Raw genomic sequence first — 25,861 nt, 5'->3', positions numbered from 1 at the left:
CTATGAAAGTGCAGGTGTGGGGGAAATTAGAAATGCCACCCCCCTTCTATTTTAGCTTTGCGACTCCAGAGGTTGGCAGACAGGCATGGCCAGCTGTTGTTTTCTTTCCCAAAAAGCACTCTGGGTGCTTGGCTATTGTGGGGAGTTGTGTGTATTGGGGGGGGGGGTATCAGAACAGGTACTGACAATCACTGCCTAGGGCATCTATCGCACCATTTAGCGCTATTGAAGTTGCTTGTTATACTCACTATCTTGGCAACCGCTTGCTTTCTAATTTTAAAAAAACCATGTTTGTTCTTGTCAAAGAGAAAAAGCATGACTGTCCTAAAATAGTTTAACCTTTTGATATATAAATTTGGCACTCGCAGGGGGGTGAAATACCAGGCTGGGTGTCGTTCAGAGAGTCTGCGTGCCTGCATTTAGATATACGTGCGTTACAAGAGAAAGGACGACTCTCTAACAAGGACAAAATAGGGACAGAGATTTGCCAAGTCCCCGGAATACAGGGAACTGCCCCTGGTAAATAAGGCAAGCTGGAGAACATGGCAGAGCTAGGTGCCATCAGCATATCGAGGGCACTGAACACAAATGCTCTGGGTGGCAGCAAGCACATTTCAGAACCTGAGAAACTGTTGTGAGTACCACATACAGCCATGCATTAACACAAACACACACATCCCCAGACCACACTTACTCCTCCCTGCCGCCAGCAATTATGCTTCATTCCAGCAGAGGCCACATACCCAATAGTAGCCCTTTTCCAAGTCTAATTGCCGTGGACAGGTAGCGTGTTTGTTATCTTCAGCCGGGAAGTGTAACTCTTTCATTCCCCAAATCTTTCCTCCATCTTAGACCCCATCTGCCTGTGCACATTCGACAGAGCCCAGCGATCAAAGTGTGCAGCTGTATTGATACAGCACTAGGTGTTGAAATTTTGCTCCCCCTAACAATTTTGCACCCAGGGCAACGACTACTGGTCTGAACAAAACTCTAATTTGTTAATAGCCACCCCCTAGCAGCAACAGGCCACATAACAGAGGCATGAGGACCAGATGCTGTAACAAGCCCAGATGTCAATAATTTTCCCAGGGATTGCCGATCAGAAGGTTGGCGGTTCGAATCCCCGCGACGGGGTGAGCTCGCATTGCTCAGTCCCAGCTCCTGCCAACCTAGCAGTTTGAAAGCACGTCAAAGTGCAAGTAGATAAATAGGTACTGCTCCAGTGGGAAGGTAAACAGTGTTTCCATGCGCTGCTCTGGTTCGCCAGAAGTGGCTTAGTCATGCTGGCCACATGACCTGTAAAAACTGTCTGTGGACAAACATCGGCTCCCTCGGCCAGTAAAGCAAGATGAGTGCTGCAACCCCAGAGTCATTCGCGACTGGACTTAACTATCAAAGGTCCTTTACCTTTACCTTTTAATCATGCCACACCCAACCAGAGCCACCCATAGGGGGGGTGAGGGCAGGCGAGCTGCCATAGGGGCGGAGCACACCGTGGGGCCTCCGGAGTCTGCCTGTCTCCTTCCACTCAGCCACCCTGAGAGGCAGCAGGAGAACCGTTTGGCAGCGCGGAGCTTATGTGTGTCCAAGCCACTGCGTCTTTTCCAGGAGAGACTTGTGGCTAAGGCACTCTGCAGGCCCCATGGTGAGTGTCACCCAGCATTTTGTCACCCCCTTAGTGGTGACACCCAGGGTGGATCGCACCCTCCGCACCCCCCTTCCTCCACCAATGCACCCAACATCCCCACAGCCCTTCCCTATGGCTAATATTTCTCTTTCTCTCTTTTTATCTCTCCCACCATACATCTGATAAAGTGGATTCTGGTCCATGAAACCTTGTTTTTTTTTTTTTTTTAGTGCAGCAGACTAACACAACTATCTTTCTGGGAGAGGCTTAATGTTGAAATCTGTCAAAAGGGTTCCAGAGCTTGGAAGAAGATCTGAAGGTAAGAAACAGCACTTCTGAGTGGTGAGAGAGGCGTATAATCATGCATAGGAAATAAATCTTAGTTGATTAATCATGTGAGTTTTACTTAACTAAATAGCATACCTTGCAGACAAGGGGGAAATGTACTTTTTCTTTCTTTAAAATGACATTCAGGTGAGGGGAGTGTACAGCATAACATTCATCTTAGGAGAGGCATTTGCTCCTTCAAGAGGAAGGAGGTTAGGCTGTATCCAATTTCTACTCAGAGAAAACCCACTGAAATTAATGGTCCTATGCTAGTCATGCCCATTAATTTCAGTGAGCAAAAGTTAGTTGGTTTTACAGCCCAAAGCCTTGAAACAGTTTTTGTAAGTAGTTGAGTGCTTTTTTTTCTTTCTTTCTTTCTTCAAAGAGAAGCCAGACCCAACATTTAGAGTTCCAAAGGTGGGTGGGAGGGATAGAAGAGCAATTACAAAAGAACATCTGCACAGTTGAAAAATTCAAGGCATGCAAAAATTCAGTTCTGCCAAGCGCATGCAAGCTGTTAGGTTAACAGAACTAAAAATGACTAATGGTGATGTGAGAGGATGCCAGGAAACTGCCTTGCACCATTGGCCAACTTAGCTCGTGTATTCTTGATGCCAGAGGTGGGAACATGCGACCATCCAGGTGTGGTCAGACTCCAAGTCACTGACCATTCTGGCTAGGGCTGATGTGAGGGCAACAGGCTTCCAACCCCTGCTCAACAGTGAGCGGCAGTGGTCTTCCCAGGATTTCAGGTGGGATTCTTTCACAGCAATGCCTGGAGATATCGGGGATTGGCTCTGGGACCTTCTTCCTGCAATGCAGTGCTCTACCGCCAAGATACAAACCTTTCCTCCAGGCTTCGCTACAACCTCAGACCCTGACCAAGCTTTCCCATTTCTCCTTCCCTGGCCAAAAACACCCTGCACCACCTCGCTCTACATTGTTTTGCCTGAAGGCTTCCAATGCTGTGTTTCTGTTGCTCCCACTCTTTGGCAGGAAAGAAATTGTTGCACACATGGCCCCTTTGTGAGAAGCCGAGCGCTGGTCTCTCCCAAGAGGGGGGGGAGGGAAACCACATGGGCAGGTGGGTGACTGAGCAGCTATTTATGCCTATTCCGACCCCTCCTCTTCATTGAGCTTCTACACATCCCATAACTCTACACTGGTTCTTTCTTTCTCTCTCTCTCTCTCTCTCTCTCTCTCTCTCTCTCTCTCTCTCTCTCTCTCTTTCTCTCTCCCTTTGCAAGCCACCATTGCTGGGGGCTATCTAGGGCTATCTAGTGAGCCAGTGTGGTGTAGTGGTTAAGAGCGGTAGACTTGTAATCTGGTGAACCGGGTTCACGTCTCCTCTCCTCCACATGCAGCTGCTGGGTGACCTTGGGCTAGTCACACTTCTTTGAAGTCTCTCGGCCCCACTCACCTCACAGAGTGTTTGTTGTGGGGGAGGAAGGGAAAGGAGAATGTTAGCCGCTTTGAGACTCCTTCAGGTAGTGATAAAGCGGGATATCAAATCCAAACTCTTCTTCTTCTTTCTTGAGTGCAGGGAACCCAACTCCCCATTTTTGCTGACTTCACACTGTAGGGTTCTCCTGGCTTATTCGTTATCTGTGTCTTTGGTCTGTTTGGCATTCAGTTTGGATAGGAAAGGGAACTGAAGAATTGAAGGGTACCCTGAGGCATTATGGAACTAATGGCACACTTGAGTTGAGCATTCCCAAGACTTCAAGCTTGGGGGTGTATTTGTGGGGGTGCTCTTTGGCCTCCTTTGCTCACCTTGGTGAATGTTGGACAGCAAGGCCTGGGTGCACATTTTGGATCCATGTACCCAAAGCTCACACAGCAGGGAGGGTGAATTTACTCCCAAGTCATTGGCTGCGGAGCCATGGAATCACCATCAACATCATTATTATTTTTAGATTTTAAACATCTTCATTGAAAGTTCAAAAAGTACATAATTGTATGTGCACTAAACATTGTGAGGCATAAATAAAAGAGAGGAAAAGAGAATCAGAAGGGAAAATAAAGGGGGGAGGGGGAAACCAAAACCATATATTTTACAATGATGTTATTGTACTCCACCATATCTAAACCTACAGGTGAAACTCGAAAAATTAGAATATCGTGGAAAAGTCCATTTATGTAAGCAATTGTTTTCATTAGCTACTGGAGTTTAATATATGAGATAGACTCATGACATGCAAAGCGAGATATGTCAAGCCTTTGCTTGTTATAATTGTGGTGATTATGGCGCGCAGCTGAGGAAAACCCCAAAGTTGAGATTGTTAATTTGGGGTTCTCATCAGCTGTACGCCATAATCATCACAATTATAACGAATAAAGGCTTGACATATCTCGCTTTGCATGTCATGGGTCTATCTCATATATTAGTTTCACCTTTTAAGTTGAATTACTGAAAGAAATGAACCTTTCCACAATATTCTAATTTTTCGAGTTTCACCTGTATTACAGTATTTGTAAGAATGGATTCCAAATATCATGGAATTTGTCCGTGGCAAGTCTGCATTTATATGCAAGTTGTTCATATGCTGCAAGTTTGTATAAATCTTCAATCACCATCATTATTCTATTATTTGTACCCAGACACTCTGGATGGCTTTCAGCATACACAAGAACATAACAAAACATTAAACATTAAAACTTCCATATACAGGGCTGCCTTCAGATGTCTTCTAAAGGAATGTGGCTTCCACGCGCCATGGGGATTGGAGGGATGCTTCCCTTCTGGGTGTTAATTCAGAACTCACCTGCCTGTACTTGCATACTTTGGTAATTTATTACCAGGTGTTTTGTTTTGGTCCATTTTGTTTCATAAATGGGGCCTTTCCACCACTGCATATCTCTTCCATAGTGTGTTGGCAATGCACCCGTCCGTCCGTCCCCCCGTCCCCCATGCTTAAAATAAATAAATAGATCCCCTCACTCGGAGTTTTGTTGGAGCTCATGATCCCACTTGAGTTAAGCTTCAATACAACACTCTTCTTCGTTAGAGCCATCAGGAGCGGATGTCCTCGCCTTCTGTGTGGATTTCCAAATGTTATGGAATGAGACTCCAAGCAACAAAGTAAATGCTCACACATGTTCAAGGGAAATACTCAGGTGCACTTTAGCGGTGTGTGTGCTGCATGGACAAATTACTATCACGCACAACTGTACTGTGCCAAAACTTCCCTCTCTACCTGAGTATTTATTTGTATTAATATTAATATTAATACCTGTGCATTCATTATATATAATGTGCAGTTAGGAATGATAAGTCTTCCCACACTGAGCTATCACATACCCTCCAACCTTTCTCCAAAGAAAATAGGGCATCCTATTCCATAATAATATTAATGATTATTATAATTTTATTATTTATACCCCACCCACCTGACTGGGTTGCCCCAGCCACTCTGGGTAGCTTCCAACATATATTAAAATACTGCACAATAAAGAATTAAACATTAAAAATCTTCCCTATACAGGGCTGCCTTCAGATGCCTTCTAAAGATTGTATAGTTACCAATCTTCTTAGCTCGGGAGTTACATAACTCCATACCCTCCAACATTTCTTTGATGAAAATAGGGACGTCCTAAGAAAAAGCAGGACATTCTGGGATGAAATCAGAAACTGGGATGGCTTCTGTAAATACAGGACTGTCCCTGGAAATAGGAACAATTAGAGGGTCGGTAGGCCTGTTGACTGAACTTGCATTTTTACCCATGGTTTTTGGTTTGTTTTAAATACCTTGCCATTTGGATGGATGAATCACTTGTTGATCATTGCACAAATCACTTTGTGATCGCCTATGAGGAGAAGCAGTCTCTAAACTGTAGTCACTTCCAAACACTCACACACACACACACACACACACACACACACACACTGCAGCAGAAATGTGGAGAACTGGAACAGGGATCAGAAAAATAAGAAACCGAGAGAAGCAAAATGGACCGATCCACCGGTCCCTAGTATGAAATGAGGGACTTACTTGGTTGGTCGATAATCTGGTATGGTACGGTCCAGTGATATTTTCTCACTGAGGTAGGAATTGTAGCCGTATTTCTCATGTGGTCCCTTGGCTTTCTCTTCCTCCTCTGGGGAAAGTGTGGCAGGAAGCCCACCTTTCCCACGGCCACCATAGCCTTCAATGAGCCCCAGTGATTTGGACAGACCTGGAGAGAGAAAAACAGGATCAGTTTTCAAAAATGGGAGTCAACCATTGCTTCTTTGTCCCAGAATCAAAGATGTAACCCAGGCTTTGCTGAACTTTTTGGGCCTGTCATCTTTTCTGAGTGTTTGTTGGGATTCACACTCCTTCCCCTGGTAATTTCTGTCCCTCACCTTTCCCCAGATCAACTGTCCCTGCTGCAGATGGTGTGTGTGTGTGTGTGTGTGTGTGTGTGTGTGTGTCTTTGCACACACACATTTACTTCACTTTTCCAAGTGATTAGGGTAAAAGCAATATCAAATAGAATTAATCTGAGCCTTGAAAAACACAAAGAACTGAAAGGAAGGAAGAAAGAAAAAATGGCACACCCTCTCTAGGGATGTAAGAAGGTTTCATTTTCGTTTCCACTTTGTATTCGTCACATACAACATCGTTTCTGTTCCACTGCAGTTCTTCCACCAACATCTACACGATTCACCACCACCCACCACCGTCATTTGTATGCTGCCTGTTCATAGGTAAAGTTCTGCTCAAAGTGGCTTACAAACTTATATCTTTTTAAAATAAAAACATAACAAAAGCAGTCATGAACTGTCAGGAAACCCCCCTGCCCACTGCCTACAGCAAAGGAGCATTTGGAGTATCGAGACCCCCCCCCCAATTGTTTTCTAGCTTGGAAAGCACAACCAGTGAAAATTCCTCACATTCCAGTGGAGAGGGGGTGCCGGCAGCAACAGGAAGGAGGGGTGGAGGCATGGAAAGGACACAGCCTCAACACCGGGGGGGGGGAGGGTGAGATTCCCACGCTCGGCAGGAGGGAGGATGGTCGCAAAAGGGGGAGGCGTGACCTCTGGATTCTGTGCTTCTTTTGCTGGGCAAGGAACAGGAAGTAGCCCTTCCTGAGATCTGTAGTAGTTAGAGATGGACGTTTGTTTTTTAGCTCTCACTGTAGATATTTGAGCACAATAAAGAATTTAGCTTAGAAGTTCCAGCGTCTTGGCTTTACTCATGAACAGCCACTGAACGTCCTAACATGAACAATAAATAAAATGCATTAAAAAGTACACAACCAAAATGAGGGATTTCCAAATAAATCATAAGTAAATATTAGGAGAAAATAGTATCAACAGCAGCAATGAAACCCCCTAAACCAGGGGTCAGCAAACTTTTTCAGCAGGGGCCGGTCCACTGTCCCTCAGACCTTGTGGGGGGCCAGACTGTATTTTTTGGGGGGGGGGGAATGAATGAATTCCTATGCCCCACAAATAACCCAGAGATGCATATTACATAAAAGCACACATTCTACTCATGTAAAAACACCAGGCAGGTCCCACAAATAACCCAAAGGTGCATTTTAAATAAAAGGACACATTCTACTCATGTAAAAACACGCTGATTCCCAGACCATCTGCAGGCCAGATTTAGAAGGCGATTGGGCCGGATCTGGCCCCTAGGCCTTAGTTTGCCTACCCATGCCCTAAACAGTACCCCAACTCAAGAGTCTGTTCAGCAGCCTCAGCTTTTGTAGCTGGAGTCAGTCAGGACCCTGTCCTTCCAGACCAGGTGAGAAAAGGCTACCAAGGCAGAGAACAGGACTTCCCGAGACTCACAGCCAAGATGGTCCCTGGCCTCTTCAGCAGCCTCAGCTTTTGTAGCTGGAGTCAGTATTGCTGTCTGCTGTGGAAAAATTATTTGACCTATGTAATGTACCATTCAGCTACTGACTATGAGGATTTATATATGTGCCATGGAGCTATGAGTTCCTGAACCCTGTTGAATGACTGAGCCCATGTGTCTGGGCTGAAATTAATTTTGCAATGGCACAATGGAACAGAGACTCTTAGTAATACCAGAACTTGGGGACAATCAATGAAGCTGAATGCTTGAAAAGTCAGAACAGGAGTACAGTGGTACTTCGGGTTAAGAACTTAATTCGTTCTGGAGGTCCATTCTTAACCTGAAGCACCACTTTAGTTAATGGGGCGTCCCGCTGCCGCCATGCCGCCGGAGCACAATTTCTGTCCTTATCCTGAAGCAAAGTTCTTAAGCCGAGGTACTATTTCTGGGTTAGCGGAGTCTGTAACCCGAAGCGTCTGTAACCCGAGGTACCACTGTACTTCTTGCAGGACATAGTATAATTATGGAGTTTGCTCTCACAAGAGGGAGTGAAGCATCAATTGGATAGCTTTAAAGAAAAATTCATGGAAGATCTGGCTATAGGCTGTTTTGAATTAAGTCCTAGGGCTGAGCGATGTCCAGTTTTCAGCATCAGTGATATACTGATAAAAAACAATGTCTGAAATAAGGATGGAACTATGGAGAGGTGAAGTGGGCAATGTGCTGGCAAATACTACTAATTAGGAGTCTAAAACTGACACACTTTTACTTTCCCAGTTTAACATATTGTTGCACCTGTTGTTTTATAGAACAGAGCAACAGGGGCAGTAGAAATCAGGAGAGAAGAGATGACCAGCTTCATCATTTATCCCACATCACATTTTTTTACATAGCACACACACACACACATTATGATTCACGATACATTGCCATGTTCAACGTGGACCCATTTTGGATGATGTCTCAATGCATCACCCATCGCCCTATTAGAGTAGACCCTAAGTCACTCGTTTCTATTAACTCCAATGTTTAGGGGTAATGTTGAATGCCACCCTGGGTTTCTGCCTTCCCTGTTTGAGGCTGTATGCTGTTCGGGTCCTGCTTTTAGGCTTCCCATAGACACCTGCTTAGCCACTCTGAGAACAGGATGCTGAGCTAGAAGGTTCGCTGGCCTGATCCTGCAGGGCCTCTTCTTATGTTCTTACCCAGGGGTCAGCAAACTTTTTCAGCAGTGGGCTGGTCCACTGTCCCTCAGACCATGTGGTGGGCTGGACTATATTTTGAGTGGGGGGAGGGAATGAATGAATTCCTATGCCCTACAAATAACCCAGAGATGCATTTTAAATAAAAGCACACATTCTACTCATGTAAAAACACGCTGATTCCCAACCGTCCATGGGCCGGATTTAGAAGAGGATTGGGCCAGATCCGGCCCCCAGGCCTTAGTTTGCCCACCCATGTTCTTACCTTTATCAGATTCCTCCACTCCACCCCCATCTACTATCTGTATCATGATTTAGCTACTTACCACTGCCTTGCTGAAAAGGGACTAATTCAGAGAAAGGGAGGAATTGCCAAGTAAATACCTATCTTTTCAGTGAATGAATCATAGGATTGCAGAGTTGGAAGGGACTTTGGGGATTATCTAGCCCCAATCTCCAGCAATGCAGGAATCACAGCTATACAATCTCTGGCAGATGGAGAACCAACCTCTGTTTAAAAACCTCCAAAGGAGAGTTCAGTACCTTCCCAATGTAGACCATTCCACTGAGCTAAAATGAATGCAAATCTAATGGCCAATTTAAGCTTTCAAACAAATAAATAGGACACAGCATGCACAATGCACAAGCCTTGGACATTCTGCAACACAAAGTGCTTTTTGCTCCCCTCTCTTTAAGGAGAGAGCTAAGGGGCAAGAACGAGTGTCAAAGAAAGAAAAGCCAAGCGCATTAAGAAGGGATGGAAAGACAAAGTAATATTTTATGACATGCTTCACTGTGCATTATAGAGAGCAGTAGCACCTGACATTTTTACATTTATTTTTAGGAGAGATTCACACCTCCCTCATTGTCAGGCACTACTGAGCACTTTGATGGATGATTTTTATTCTTAGCGGTGATATTTATTTTCCCATCGCTTCGGCTGAGGGACCCTGCGACCCCTCCAGGCAGGCCTTTCGTGTCGTTCCTTTATTTCGACAGAAGGTGAACAAGAAACAAAAGAGAGCAATGCCACAAGATCTGGATTCATGTGCTCCCCAATGCCAGTGCTCTCTTCCTTCAAGGCATTAAAAAGGTAAAGGGACCCCTGACCATCAGGTCCAGTTGTGTCCGACTCTGGGGTTGCGGCGCTCATCTCACTCTATAGGCCGAGGGAGCCGGCGTTTGTCTGCAGACAGCTTGCAGGTCATGTGGCCAGCATGACAAAGCCGCTTCTGGCGAACCAGAGCAGCGCACGGAAATGCCGTTTACCTTCCTGCTGGAGTGGTCCCTATTTATCTACTTGCACTTTGAGGTGCTTTTGAACTGCTAGGTGGGCAGGAGCTGGGACCGAGCAACGGGAGCTCACCCCGTGGCAGGGATTCGAACCGCCAACCTTCTGATCAGCAAGCCCTAGACTCTGTGGTTTAACCCACAGCGCCACCTGGGTCCCTATTTCAAGGCATGGGGGGGCAATGTCAGGGATGGTATGTTCACCAATTACATATGGTTAGAATGCAATCAGTTTCCATACTTAAAAACCAACTGTCCAAATCATATTAAAGTATATTCTTCTTACCCAAACCTCCAATTTAGGCCTTCAACTCAAAAACAGGCATTCTGGGGGTTTGGTGTGGGAGAGACTTATGCCCGTTCCAACCCCTGTTTGGCTCACTAATATGATGACCCACTGGCGGAGGAAGAGGGGGGTGGGGGAGCACACCGCCCCCAGCAGCGCGACCCCGGTGGGGTGCCATTGTGGCTGCCCCCCGCCTGCGCTGGACACCATGCCCCCACAGGCAGTGCGCCACACCCCCACCTGCTCTCCGCGCCCCCCCGGTGCCGGAGCATGAAGCTCCGCTACTGTGATGACCTAGGGCCCAATCTTCAAAACTTTGGTTCACATGCATCTGCCAGCTGAGCTAGCCGCAGCCCCTCCCAGAGGCTCCTTAACAGATCTTGTAACTTGTTCCTATAGTCAAGGATCAATTGGTTGCCTTACACAGCAATTCCAGCTCCTGGAATCCGTGAAATAAATTCAATGCATCATCAAGCCGGTCCACTCCTATCAGGAAAAGTTCCACTGCACCACACTCCTTTCCAGGTCATTTCCTCCCCATCCCAAAAGGCACCCAGAGCCATTGTCACAAAAATTTAAGTGTTCTCAGGTGAGATGCAACAATTTAGATATGCGCATTCCCATTCTGCCCCAGCCCTGCACGTCATCCCACTCGCCATGCTCCCCATTGCCAGATCAGCCTGTCAGAAGAGATTCACTAAGGCAGTCAAAGTGTCACTTTGTTTTAAAGTGTATGCAACGGCAGATCTGCAAAACGTAGACAGGTGCTCTTGGTGGGAGGAATACATTAAGTGCCTGGCATCAAGATTGGAAAAGACAATGTGACTCCTCAGTGATTGAAAAGTCGTCTTTGAAATATCTGGCTTTGGGGGGGAAAAGGAGGAATCAATCCTAAGGCTTCCCTGAAGGAAAATACTTTGATTCATTTGAGTATATGGTGGTTGATGGGTACTTCAACCCCTCCCAAGCCAGCTCACCTTGAAAACTAGGGAGATTCTGCAAATGGGATGCTTGAAAGAGCTTGAACTCTCAAGGCACCTCTCAAGGATTTGCAAGGAAAATGAGAAAAACATAAAAGGGTTTTATTTCAGACTCCTTCCTCCGCCACACTCCCCACCAGTAAACAAACAAAAGGAAGACTCTTGTGGTTTCAAACAGAGAGGAGTCACTAGCAACAATAAGTACTGACAATGCTGAAATAATAATAATAATTACTAATAATATATTTATATGCCACCTATCTGGCAGGGTTGTCCCAGCTACTCTGGGCTACTACATTCTTCCATCATGAGAACAACATATAAGAAATATAAACAGAGCCTGCTGGATCAGACTAGTGGCCCATCCAGTCCAATATTCTGTTCTCACCGTAACCAACCAGATGCACATAGGAAATCCACAAGCAGGACGTGAGCACAGCAGCACTCCAGTTCACCTGCAGTTCCCAACAACTGGGATATAGTGCCTCTGACAGTTGGGATATAGTGCCTCTGACTCTTGTGGGAGGAAATTCTATAGTTCAGCTGTGTGAAAAAGTGCTTTCTTTTGTCTCTCTTGAATCCTCCAACGTTCAGCTTCCTTGGGTGACCCAAAGTTCTAGTGTCATGGGAGATAACTAAGAGTCCCTGTTCTGTTGGGCCATTGAGAAATTCACTTCATCCCAGACACATGGGCTCAGTCCCCCAGTCTTTCAACTAGGAATGTCAGTGTTCTCTGATAACAACAACAACAACAACTTTTATTAGGGTTTATAAAGAAAAATACAAATATCTTTTTTGTCCAAATTAAAACATTAATCAAAAGGAAAGGAAAGGAAAGGAAAGAAGTTAAAGTGAAGTTCTCTAAGCTCAGGTTCAGACATGTTCTTCAAGGATTCATGAAAGCCCACCTCAAGTTAGAAGTGAACTGGTATTGACTTATATGTTATCTTTTATGAAACCACCTCAAGGCAGTTTACAGTAAAAAAAAACACCTTTATAATACAATTATAATTTTAAAAACATAAACCAGCAGTATTAACAGTCAGTACAAATGTTGTAACACACTTACGGCTTCAGAGTTCTCCAGCTTGGAATAACACCCACACCAGGGAAGAATTAAATCAGCAATACCAGGGAATTCATGTACAGGTGGCCTCGAGCTCTGATGTGCGCTGCCGCTGGGCCTCTGCTCCAGTCCTGCAGTGAGAGCTGGAGGACTGTTGTTTGGCAATCTGATCTGTTCATGCACAAACTCCTGAAGGCTAACTGCTTAATTCTACTGATCCATCCCTGCTGAACGTATGAGGGCTTGGACACCATAATTAAGTCTCTAGTGCCACAGAGTTAAATGTGGGGTTCAAGGCTCCATTGAGCACCAACAACATCATCATGCTTAGGCAAGCAGGGGTGACAATAATGTTGGTAAGCCCAGTTGTTGGTCATGGGTTCTGCTGCGACCAGGCCCTTGCCCCAGTATGCCACATATTGGTACCGGACTTGAGAATTTCCTAGCACATAGGAAGGTAGAAAGCTGCCTTATTCTGGTCTGTCAAACTCAGTATTGTCAACACTATACGACAATGGCTCTGCAGGATTCCAGTCTCTCCAGCCCAAGCTGGAGGTGCTAGGAATTGAACCTGGGACATGCAAACCAGATGATCTGCTACTGAGCTTCATGCAAACCAGATGATCTGCTACTGAGCTACATCTACCATGCAAAGCAGGTCCTCTGCTACTAAGCAATGACTACTTAGCTATGATGCACTTCCCTGGAATTTTGAGATCAAACTCCATCAACATTCAGGCAAGTTAATTCCAATGAAAATTGGTTACTCACTGGACCTCTTAAAAAAATCTACTATTATGCCAGGTTATACTAGTCCTGCACATTATAAAGGGTAAATAAAGGTAAATAATCCCTGGACAGTTAAATCCAGTCAAAGGCAACTATGGGGTGCAGTGCTCATCTCACTTCAGGTCGAGGGAGCCAGCATTTGTACACAGAAAGCTTTCCTGATCATGGGCCAGCATGACTAAACTGCTTCTGGCGCAATATGACGAGTGCCAGAGCGCACAGAAATGCTGTTTACCTTCCTGCTCCTGCAGTACCCATTTATCTACTTGCACTGGTGTACTTTTGAACTGCTAGGTTGGCAGAAGCTGGGACAGAGCAACGGGAGCTCACCTCATTGTGCAGATTCGAACCGCCACCCTTCCAATCGGCAAGCCCATGAGGCTCAATGGTTTACACCACAGCACCTCACGCATCCCTTGGTCCTGCACATTATATCATAGGGATGGCCCAGGGCATGAGAACTTATTAGAGGCAGATTGAAATAGAATGTGTCAAGTGATTTGGTGAGTTCCCCAAGATTCTAGGGCATCCTGCTCTTAACCAGAAAGTGCAGGTCTGTTACCAAGTATTGAACAAAAGCTTGGAGGAGCAAACCATGCACTCAACCACTGGTTTTCAAAACACAAGTGAAACAAAAGGATTGTTGTTGCTTATATTAAATAATAAAAAATACAAGAAGCAAAGATAGGGATGTTTAGCGTATCTGAGCACTTATGAAACCCCAAGTTCCCTCCTGTGTCATCCTATCTCCAGATTAACAAAAGACCTGGGGGGTGCTCAAGGTTTTGACTCAGATTTATTATACAAGCTTTCTATCTAGCTACTGTACACCGGCAATTTTTGCCACCGAGAGAGCTCTTAACTTGTCTCTCCTTTTTCCTACATCCAAAATACATGATACTTCTGTTTGACTGAGTGATGGTGGCACTCTGCAGCAGCACTGAAAAGAAAGGACAACCTAGTATTCCTCCATGTGAAGAGAAGGTTTATTAAAGAGCTTTCTTCTGTACACTGCAGAAAGTCCACTAAAACTGCTGCTACTAATTAGATTATTTAGCAGTCATGTTGTGCCCGATGTTGTACAGATCATATAAGTGACACAGTAAGTGCCTAGAGCTCTTCTGATCTTATGGCATCTTCAGGCAGGATGTGGAAAGACTCCTGTAATGAATCGGATCTAAGTTAAGGGATTTTCAGAAACCCACGGTGTTTTATGAGTTAATGGGCACCCCAGTTTGAGTGGCAGATATCCCATGGGAGGCGGGACATTCCGCTCTTTAAAAGGAGGGAGCAGCCGTTAGAGAGGTAAGTGGTGACTGGAAGAAGGAGGGCGTGGGGCCAGGATAGTGGTGGGTAGGTCAGGATACGTTGAAGATGTGTATATGATGCTGAAAGAAAGAGTTTACACTGTTATGAAACTAAGCTTATAAACCATTACTGAAACCGTTATGTTCTGAAAGAAATAAAGACTTCTTATTGTTGAGCTAAGAAAATATCGTCGTTCATTTGGTCCAGTGAGTTATGTATGCTCATGAGGAGGTGAACTCAGGGAAAGGACAAAACTGACCTGCAGGGTGATAGTTTGTGTCTTAGAGTTCCCTCAGGAGGGGCTAGAGGGCGGAAACCCTGGTTTTGCCACAGAGTTGCTAAGAGGGCTTAGCTAACTGATATAGTGAGGGATCTAATGAAAGAGAGACCCCAAACTGTAGGCAAAGGAGAGTTTAAGCCCTGAAGCCCAGAGCAGAGGATATAACCGGCCACGGCCGCTGGACAGGAAAACTCCCATTACTAAGAGATTCCCAGATTATAAATAAAAGGGAATTGACATCACAGACGGACCTCAGAGGGACAGGTGGGGTGGATTGAAATTTGACCCAGAACACCTGATTAGAAATTCACTTAGTAACAAGGAGAGTGTGAAGTGGAGGTTCGTCGCAACTCCTCTGTCTGAAATTTTGGAGAGTCATTGCCAGTCACTGATGGCAATGCTTAAGTATGTGATCATCCAACCTCTGCTTGAAAACCTTCAATGACTTTACTTTCCCAAAGAAAAAAACCACAGTCCTTTCTGTTGGGGATAATCCAGACTGAAATTCCCAGGTGTCAGAAATGTTGTTTATGTGTGCAACAACTGTGGCCCATGTTTTTTAGCCCCAAAATGGGAAATGAGCGAGGTCCCAACCAAAGAAGATTGGCAACTTAAGTTGACAGAATATGCACAACTTGCAGACTTAACTCATAGAATAAGGCAGGCACATCCAACAGGTAGGTCTCGATCTACCGGTAGATCACTGGACGTCTGTGGTAGATCACTGGCTCCCCCCAAACAAGCTCAACAACTTTGCCCCCCCAAAAAAGCTCAACATTTTTGCCCTGCACCCCAAAAGCTCAACAACTTAGACCTGAACCCCTTAAAAATGGGCCTTCCTCCTCCCTAAAAAAAGCTCAACAACCTGAACCCCCAAAAAGTGGGTACATCACTGGCAGTTTTTAACTCTGTGAGTAGACCTCAGTGTCTTGTGAGTTGGCCACCCCTGGAATAAGAGAACAAGAAGAACATATGTTTAAGGAAGATTGGGAAACGTTTATTGAATATATGGAAAATAATTGTGTACGCTGGCAGCATTAAGATAAATTCAACAGTGTAAATAAGTTTCGATGGATGTAATAATGGAAAACTGATTGGTATAGTTTTTCCAAAATATCCAGGGATATAAGGTATGCAAAATGAAGCATGGAAAGAGAAGAAGGGAAGTCACTAATATCTTAAGTATGTAAAATGTTTATTTGAAATTGTAAAACAGAAAATTCAATAATCATATTAAAAAAATAAAATAAATAAATGAAAACCTCTAGTGAAAGGAGAGTCCACCACCTTCCCAGGCAAGTTCATTCCACAGCTCTTACCACCAGAAAGTTCTTCCTAATGTTTAATAGCAATCACCTTCCTTCTAATATGAATCCATTGGTTGGGTCCTACATAGATCATGGTTTACCGGTAAAAACAAAATAAAAAATAAAAATAAAATTCCTTCCAGTAGCACCTTAGAGACCAACTAAGTTTGTTCTTGGCATAAGGCAACAATACAAAGCAGGGTTTGTTGCTCAGTGGTAGAGCATTTGTTTTCCAGGCAAAATTTCCCAGTTCCATCTCTGGCATTTCAAGGTAGGGCTGGGAAGGACTCCTGCCAGCAAAGAGTAGAGAGCCACTTCCAGTCATTGTGCAGACAAGACTAAGCTAGATGGACCAACAGTTTGGCTCCAAGCTCTGAGCATGTGAAGGAAGAAGAGTGAGGATGAACACAGCACAGCACCATTATCCACTGCATCTATTCTGTCTCTTGCATGCACATGTTAAAAGGTGGGGGGAGAAGCTTCTCTTTTTTTTTTTTTAAATTTTTTTTTTATTGTTTTTGCAGCTTTAAAACAAAACAAAAGAAAAACATAACACAAATACACTATTGTCGTTCTATATGTTATACAAATTAACATAAACTCCGCCGAGTTTTTGACTTCCCTCCATCACTACATTAGTTTTACAAGATACATCATTCGTCCGCTTTTTCTTCATTTTACCTGATTATATCTGTCAACATATTTCCTCTAAATTTCTCCTTTTTCCTTCTGTTGCTTTGCAAGAGTTTCGTCACACCTGTAAGTGAATTACACATTTCTACTATCTTTTAAATACTCTAAGAATTTACTCCAATCCACATCTATCTGCTGATCTCTCTGATTTCTTATTCTACTTGTTAATCTCGCCAATTCTAAATATTCCAAGAGCTTCCTTCTCCACTCTCCCACCGTTGGTAAATTTGGTGTTTTCCAATTTTGGGCTAGCAAAATTCTTGCTGCCGTGGTGGCGTATAAAAAGAATCTTTGGTCTCTCTTTTTGATCTCATTTCCCACCATCCCCAGCAAGAAAGCTTCAGGTCTTTTTGGAAAAGTGTATTGGAGCATTTTTTTCAATTCATTATATATGATCTCCCAAAATATTTTGACTTTATCACATGTCCACCACATGTGGTAGAATTCTCCATCTTTCTTGTCACACTTCCAACACCTCTTATTATTTTTCCTGTACATTTTTGCTAGCTTCACTGGAGTTAGATACCAGCGATACATCATTTTCATGATGTTTTCTTTTAGTATCGTACATGCAGTGAATTTTAAGTGGTAATTCCATAATTTCTCCCACGTTTCCATCTGAATGTTATGCCCCACATCTATAGCCCATTTTGTCATAACTTCTTTGATTTCCTCATCTTTTGTGTACCACTCCACCAAATAATTGTACATTTTGGATAATAATTTCTCTCCTCCCTCCAGAATTTCCACCTGAAATTTAGATTTATTTTTGTCAAAATTTCCTTTTCTTTTCTCTTCATTAAATAGATTATATACTTGGAAATATTGAATCCATCCTGTAAATCTGTCTGCCACTTGTTGGAAAGGTCTTATTCTCCATCCTTGCTCAGTATCTACTAGCAGTTCTTCATACGTTATCCAATTGTCTTGTGTGTTGATTTTCTTTAACGTCAGAATTTCCGTTGGGGATAGCCATCTGGGCGTTTTTCTTTCTAATAAGCTTTTGTACCTTTCCCATACCTCATATAGTGGCTTCCTAAACACATGACTTAAAAATTCTTTATGAACTTTTACCTTATTATGCCACAAATATGAGTGCCACCCGTATCTGTTGTTAAATCCTTCCAAATCCAAAATTTCTTTATTTTTTAATAACATCCATTCCCTAATCCAAATCAAGCATGACGCCTCATAATATATTTTCAAATCCGGCATTCCAAAACCGCCTCTCTCCTTTTTGTCTACCAATAATTTATGTTTTATCCTGGGCGGTTTTCCCTGCCAGATAAATTTTGATAATATTTTTTGCCATTCCTTGATTTGGCTTGTCCCCTTCACCACGGGCAGCATTTGAAAAAGAAATAATACTCTTGGTAGAATGTTCATTTTTATGCTTGCTATCCTTCCCCAAAAAGACAATTTTAATCTATTCCATATTTCTAGATCTTTTTTAATTTCTCTCCAAATCGGGAGGTAATTGTCCCCATACAGATTTATGTTCTTTGGAGTGAGCCAAATTCCTAGGTACTTGATCTTCTTAGTTGCCATAATGCCATATACTTCTTGTAACTCTTCAATCTCCTCCTTGCTCAGATTCTTTGTCAGCATTTTGGTTTTCCCTTTGTTTATCTTAAGGCCAGCCAGTCTCCCGAACTCTTCTATCACCTTCAATAATCTTTCCATACTCCTTTGTGGTTCCTCCAATGTAATCACCAGATCATCGGCAAAAGCCTTTAATTTGAATTCTCTTTTTCCAATTTTTATGCCTTTAATATCTTTTTCCCCTCTTATTTTGTTTGCCAGGATCTCTAAAACCAAAATAAATATAAGTGGGGATATTGGGCAACCTTGTCTTGTCCCTTTTGTTATCTTGACATCCTCTGTTAATACACTGTTAATGATTAATTTTGCTGATTGTTCCGAATAGATGGCTCTAATTCCATTTATAAACTTTTCCCCGATTTCCATTTTTCCTAATATCTTTAACATAAATTTCCATGAAACATTATCGAACGCCTTTTCTGCGTCGATGAAAATCAGGGTCGCCTTTTTATCTATTCTTAAATCCAAGTATTCGATCAAGTCTACTATTGTTCTTATGTTATTTTTCATATGACGGCCTGGTAAAAAACCTGATTGATCACTGTGTATCAACTTATTCAATGTTTTCTTTAGTCTTTGGGCTAAAATATCTGTAAACAATTTATAATCTAGATTTAACAATGAAATTGGCCTGTAATTTTTAACATTTGTCAAGTCAGTATCTTGCTTTGGGATCACCGTAATGAATGCCTCCTTCCATGAATTTGGGATACGTCCATTCGTTAGAATCTTATTCATTACTTCCAGCATAGCAGGGATCAAGTGTGGTGCTAGATCTTTGTAATATTTTGCTGTTAGACCATCGGGGCCCGGAGCTTTACCAATTTTTAATTTTTTAATTGCTTCCTTCAACTCTTCCTCCGTTATTTCTGCATTTAATTGCTCCTGGTCTTCTCTTGATATTTTCTTTGGTTTGTTATCTTCTAAATATAGATCCATTTCCTCTTCTTCCTCCTGTCCTCTCTTATAAAGTTCTCCATAAAATTCTTGGAATGCTTGCTTAATTTCTTTTGGATTTTCGGTCAGTTTATCCTTCCATTTAATTTTGTTTATAATATTCTGATTTAATCTTCTTTTTAACTGCCACGCTAATAATTTCCCGGTCTTATTAGCATATTCAAAATTCTTTTGTTTCAACCATTTTAATTTCCACTCTAATTCTTGATTTAATAGCGCGTCGAATTGCGTTTGTAACATTTTTATACCTTGCTTTAGATCCTGATCTTTCGGTTTCATTGCCAATTGTTTTTCTTTATCCTCCAACGCCTTCGTAATTTCTTTCTTTTTCTTTTCTCTCTCTTTCTTTCTAATAATATTTTGTGATATCAAAAAGCCCCTCATTACCGCCTTGCTGGCATCCCACACCACATTTGAATCCATTCCTTTATTGGCATTTAATTCAAAATATTCTGCTACTGCACTTTTTGCTCTATCCACCACCTTCTGATCATAAAACAAACTCTCATCCATTTTCCATCTTCTCCTGGCACTTTCTCCCTTTATCTCCATGTATATGGCATTATGGTCTGATATGGTTCTTGGTTGGATTTCGACCTTATTTACTCTTAACATTACAACATTCGATACCCAGATGTAATCAATTCTGCTTGAACTTTGGTTAGGCTCCGAATAGTATGTATATTGTTTTATATTTGGATGTTTCTCCCTCCAGGCATCTCTTAAGCTTAGATTTTCTACTAATGTGAAAAAGGACTTTGGTAATTTACCTTCGGTGGACCCTAATCTCTTTGTCGTTCTATCCAGCGTTGAGATCACTACACCATTTAAATCTCCCAAAAGAATAATTTTTTGGTCCGCATATTCCATCAAGTTATCCCCTAATTTTTTATAAAATTTTGATTTTTTATTGTTTGGTGCATATATTCCCACCAACAAGATTTTTTCGCCTTGCCAGATAATTTGTACCATAACCACTCTTCCCTCCTCATCCTTAAAAATCAACTCAGGTTCCAACTTTTGTTTTACATAAAGTACTACCCCACGTTTTTTCTTTTGATCTGCCGTTACAAAATCCAAGCCTAACCTCTTGTTTATCAATACTCTTTTGTGTTTTTTTGAAATGTGTGTTTCTTGCAAACATACAATGTCCAAATTTTTCTTGATCAAGACATGTTCTACTTTATTTCTCTTGTATTTATTATTTAAGCCATTTACATTCCAGGACTCAATTCTTAGGTTCATATCCTTAGAAAAAGTTTTCGGTTAAAACTACTTAAGTGTTTAGGTTGTCTTCCTTGGCTTGTTCCTCGCTTTCTTCTTCTTCTTCCGCCTCCTGATCGCTTTCCTCTTGTTCTTCTCCTTCTTCTTGTTCCTCTTCCTCTTTCTCTTCTCCTCCCACTGCTCCTTCTTCCAATATTCCCAGTTCCTCCTGGCTGTTCTTCTTTTCTTTCTTTTCTCCCTCCAATCCTAACTCCTTCGGATATCTTCTCGTGAATTTCTTCAGCTCCTGCTCGTTTCTTATCTTGAACTTTTTATTTTTGAAGTAAAAGGTCATTCCTTCTGGGAATTCCCACCTAAAACTTATTCCTTTTTTATTTAAAATTCCTGCTAGCAGACGGTATGGATCTCTTTTTTGTAAAAATCTCGTTGGGATTTCTTTGTAAATGAAAATTTCCCTTCCGCCAATTATTAGTTTCTGGGAATGACTTAATCTCAAAATTTCATTTCTTATGTCTAATGAGTTGAACATCACCAGGCAATCTCCTGGCAATTTCTTTGCTCTGGCTTTGACCGACTTCACTCCTATTCTAAAAGCATTTAGAATAGAGTATTCCAAATTTTCTTGTTTTACATCCAGCCATCTTGCTAATTCTGTCACTATTCTTTGCCTGATGTTCTCATTTGCTTCTAAAGGAATTCCCCGAAATTTCAAGTTCAATTGTTTCTGTCTGAGTTCAAGCAAGGCTAACTTGTCCAACATCTCCTCCTGTACCTTATTCACATCCACTACTTCCTCTTTTACCTTCTCTGTCTCTTTCTTTGATTGTTTTACCTCTTTTTGTATTCTCTTAACTGTGCTTTCTATTGTTTTGGACTTCGTTGATAACTCTTTCACTTGTTCTGTTAACTCCCCTACTACCTTCTCAAATTTCTGATCCATTGACTCCTTTAAATCTTCCAACCTTTTTTCAATATTCTGTTCACTTTGCCTAATTTCCTTTTTAATCTCCGTTAATAATCCCTCCCAATCTTTCCCTTCCTCCTGTTTCGAAGACCTTCTTTCAGTTGGGGTTGCACTTCCCTTATGCCCTTTCATCCTGCTATTTTCTATCTATTATTTATTTTTTCTGCACCTATTTTTTTTTCCACTAGGGGGCTTTCTTTCTAACACCGTTCCCTTTTTTTTACTTGTTACTGCAACCAATTTTTCCCCCACAAGATGGCGCTTCTCTGCAGTATACAGTATACAATAAGGAAAGCCCACCCACACTGCCAGGTTCAATACCCTTTACTCGTTACTTTCAGTTTCTTTGTTCTCCCAGCCCTCCGCTACTTTCGTTTTCTTTATTTCAACCAGGCTTCCCTTTCTCGATATTATGTAGCCAAAATACAATCTCCACGCTCTAATTTTGAGGTTTTATCAATCAAAGTCAGAGTCTCAGATTCCACCTAACCGTCCAGGAGTTTTTTAAGTCACAGTTCTTTTTAAAGTGGGTAAGAAAGCGATGATCCAAACCTGTGAAGAAAAATCCCCCCCCCAAAGAAAAAGCCGATCCTCTGTCCACGTAGTTCCTTAACTTCTTAACTTCTGTCAGCCTCCTTCTTTCCGTCCCTTTCCGCCCCCGTTCTCGATCTTTCAGGCCACCCAGAAGTTAGTAATTAAGTTTTGTAATCCTCAGGGGTCCCCCAATCTTTCTGTTAGGTCTCAACCGATGTTTGTAATCCGCGAGGCCGATGCCTCCCCCACTGGCTCCTCCGCTCGCCCGTCTGGTCCTATTATGTAGAGGGACTTTCTTTCCAACCCAGAAGTTTATAGTCGGATTTCTCCCCAATGCGCTATTTCAAGGGGCTCTCAAAAATGTTCTCTCTCAGTCCGTACAAATCTTTCCGCTTCTTCCCCCCTCAGTTTTGCCTTTGTTTAAAAGCACGATACCAGACGGATGATTAAGTGGGAAGGACACTTTCGTTTTCTCCTCTCCCCCTTTACGAGATCTCCGCAGCTTTTTACCTTAAGGTTTATATGTTACCGTCAATTTCAATCTTCTCAACCCCCCGTCTTCGATAGTATCTTTCCGAGGAGTTTTATAAAAGTTTTACTCACTTTCACAGGAACGTTGTCTTTAGTTCGTCTTGCGCAGTTTTTCCAAGCGCCATTTTTTCGCTAATGTAGAGACGGACTCCCTCTTTTCGCCTCATACAATTGTCCCGATCTTTAAAATGCCAAATTATAACTGTGGGTTATCTTTAATTTCCAGACACCCACTAAATTTCTTTATTTCCTCGGTCTTACTTGTTTTGGAAGCGGGCTGCTTTTCATCTGGAGCTCGAGGCTTTGCGTCGTTAGGAGGGTACGATGTCCCCGCCTTGTGTCTGCCCTCCGCTCCCTTCTCCAAAGTCCTTTTCTCCAAAAAACCCTGGCTTTGGGAGCACAGCAAATGACACCGCCGGGTGCACTGGACTTCAAGGTAACCCCCCTTGAAGTAGTTGGGTCCGCACAGCCTTTGCTCGACCCCCTTTCCTCCTAATTACGCTCGGGGTCCCCAGAGGGGATTCTCCGCGCTCCTTACGATGGCCGCAGCTCCACCGGAAGTGGGGAGAAGCTTCTCAGTCATATGGCACCACTTCTGTTATGGCTGAGAGCCTGGCCCATTTCATTTTAGGAAACTGAAGTGCTGCGGCAGTCCAAAACTGAGCTCTGAAAAACAATCACGTTCAGCATCTCCTAAAGATGTAGAGGAAGGAAGAGGATATAAAGCACTGCGCACAAAAACCCAGCCTTAACTACATCAAAGAGCTGGACCGAAGGCTATGGGGCAGTTAAGTGCTTCATAATATTTATCTTCCCTGAGTGAAAGGAAATACAACAATTCATAGCTGGTGGAGACAGAGGGATCAAATTTCTCTCTCCACTCAAGGAGATTAACGTCATAAAAGATCCAAGCCGTCATGCGTCATTACAGAGACACATTGCTAAGTTGTGAAGTAAGGACGCTTTTGGCATTTTCCACGAAATAGGAGTGATAATATTCAGTGTTCTGTTTTGTTTTTTAATGAAAAGTTGGAAGAGTGAGATTTGCTGCGAGCTGAATTCTGATGTCCATCATCGTAGCCAGGAGGAGATCTGCTAGGGGTTTTCTTAATGTGAAAAAGAGTCAAGGAATGCAGAATATTGTGGCAATGAGTGCAGCCACTTTGTTGATTCACTTCTCCCCTTAAAACTATTAATTGGGAGTGCAGATGCAGGTGCTGTGATGTGCCACGGCAAGGCTCGCGCAGCAGGTAAGTTGAGGCAAGGTGGGAGAAGGTTCTGACTGACTGAAGGCAAGGCTAGGTTCTCGGGCAGTAGTCTGCATCCTTTTTCAGACGCAGGACCCGCTTTTAGCCCAAACATGCATTTGGGGACCCATTTCTTGAACCTTTGCCATATACGTGCATGGTGGTAGTGCTCCTGTTGTGAGCCAACTTGGATCACACAATGACCCACTGGTGGGTCCTGCCCCAGTGCTCTGGGGGAATGTGCAGCTCTGAAGTTGCTCCGGCAAGGAACAAGCTGAAACGGAGCCCTGCTATGACCGCATAGAAGCTTCATTGCCAGCACTTCCGGATGCTTCTGTATTTACCCTTCTCCAGTAATCTCCAACTGTAATGGATCAGGAGTCTCAGGCCTTTCTAGGTCTTCTGCAGGAGAGTCCTCCCAGTCAGGGGATGGCAGTGCAGCATCCTCAGGCCAAGGAGTCATTGGCCCAGTAGGTTCACCTGAGAGTGTTTATGAGGCTGCCCTTGCATGCCATCCCCCCTTCTGCTTCAAAATCCTCACCCCCAACCTCTGAAGCTGAGGAATCTGACCAGAGGCGGAGCTAGCTGTTCTGGCACCCGGAAAGGTGAACATGCTGTGCACCCGGTGGCGGGGCTAGCCGCCCACAGGGGAGGGGCTAGCTGCCCACGGCGAACATCCCGGGGGGGGGCACGGCAATGTCACCCCCTCAGGGATGACACCCGGGGAGGGCCGCACCCACCCCCTTCTTCTGCCAGTGAAACTCACTCCAGGGTCATGACAGATGAGGACCAAAACCAAAGAACCAAACACACCAAAAGGCAGAGGAGTCCGACAACTTTGGGCTTCAGCCTTCTATCTTCAACTAGAATTACCACTTTCTCCAGGTTTCTCCCTCCCCTGTTCCTATTTATTTGTGTGTATTAATTTCTGGATACCTTTGCAAATTCCAAATCGCCTGCTGATTAGTACGGCGTACGAAGGAACAAAAGTGGCCCGGATTGAAATGGCCTCATTTGCATATTTAACTAGGCCCTTAACTAAAATTCTGATGGATTTGCATGATGACTGTGTGTGTGTGTGTGTGTGTGTGTGTGTGCAGCTGGGAGAGTTAAGGAACGTTGATTCTAATCCACCTCTGAATGCATGCTTTACCCTAGGATCGGTTTTCAGTACCAGCTCAGAGCTGTGGGATGCAAACATCACAACTCCCTCTCCCTTTGTGACAACACTCCTACCCTTTCTTTTTTCTTTCATTAATCTTGTATTAATATTAATCTTTTATTTATTTACAACATAGTCCATGACAACTCATACAAACAAACAAACAAACCCACCACCATTGACAATTTAATTATCAAAATTAAACTTACATAAAGAAAACATAGCATAAAAATAGAAGACTTCCTTTATCCTGTAAATGGCCTCCTTATTTACTTCTTTCATACTGTTTATACTGTTTCTTTTATATGTCATTATTACAATTTTTCCTAGTTATGACTTAACCCCCTCCCCCCCCCCCCGCAAAGTCTCCTGTAGAAATTAATTGAAACAAGTCCAGGTATATATTTGGGGGCACTGTTTGGTAAAGTATTCTCTGCATTTCCCCCCATTCTTTTGAAATTCTCGTCTGGGTTGTCCTACCCTTCCTTATTCTGTGGAGGCAGCTCCAGTGCGGCAAATGGAACAGAGCTCCACTAAGCTCAGCCTCCTGGCAAATAGAAGGGGAAGAAATGGAGGCACTGAGAGATTTCACTTTCTTGGGTTCCATGATCACTGCAGATGGTGACAGCAGTCACGAAATTAGAGGACGCCTGCTTCTTGGGAGAAAAGCAATGACAAGCCTAGACAGCATCTTAA

The 25,861-nt window shown here is 43.2% G+C and overlaps 1 protein-coding gene across 1 annotated transcript in view; it reads right to left on the bottom strand.

Moving 5' to 3' along the window:
• The window catches only part of GALNT17 (polypeptide N-acetylgalactosaminyltransferase 17), a 117,699-nt gene that overhangs the window by 64,344 nt on the left and 27,494 nt on the right, over window positions 1-25,861 (bottom strand). Inside the window, exon 2 of the mRNA XM_033171736.1 lies at window positions 5,947-6,130. Within this exon, the coding sequence (XP_033027627.1) occupies window positions 5,947-6,130 (184 nt within the window). The remainder of the gene's footprint in view (window positions 1-5,946; window positions 6,131-25,861) is intronic.

Source organism: Lacerta agilis, chromosome 15, assembly GCF_009819535.1.
Source record: "Lacerta agilis isolate rLacAgi1 chromosome 15, rLacAgi1.pri, whole genome shotgun sequence".
Taxonomy (NCBI): domain Eukaryota; kingdom Metazoa; phylum Chordata; class Lepidosauria; order Squamata; family Lacertidae; genus Lacerta; species Lacerta agilis.
The sequence above is the reverse complement of the archived record's forward strand: the minus strand, read 5'-3'. Positions and strand labels throughout refer to the sequence as shown.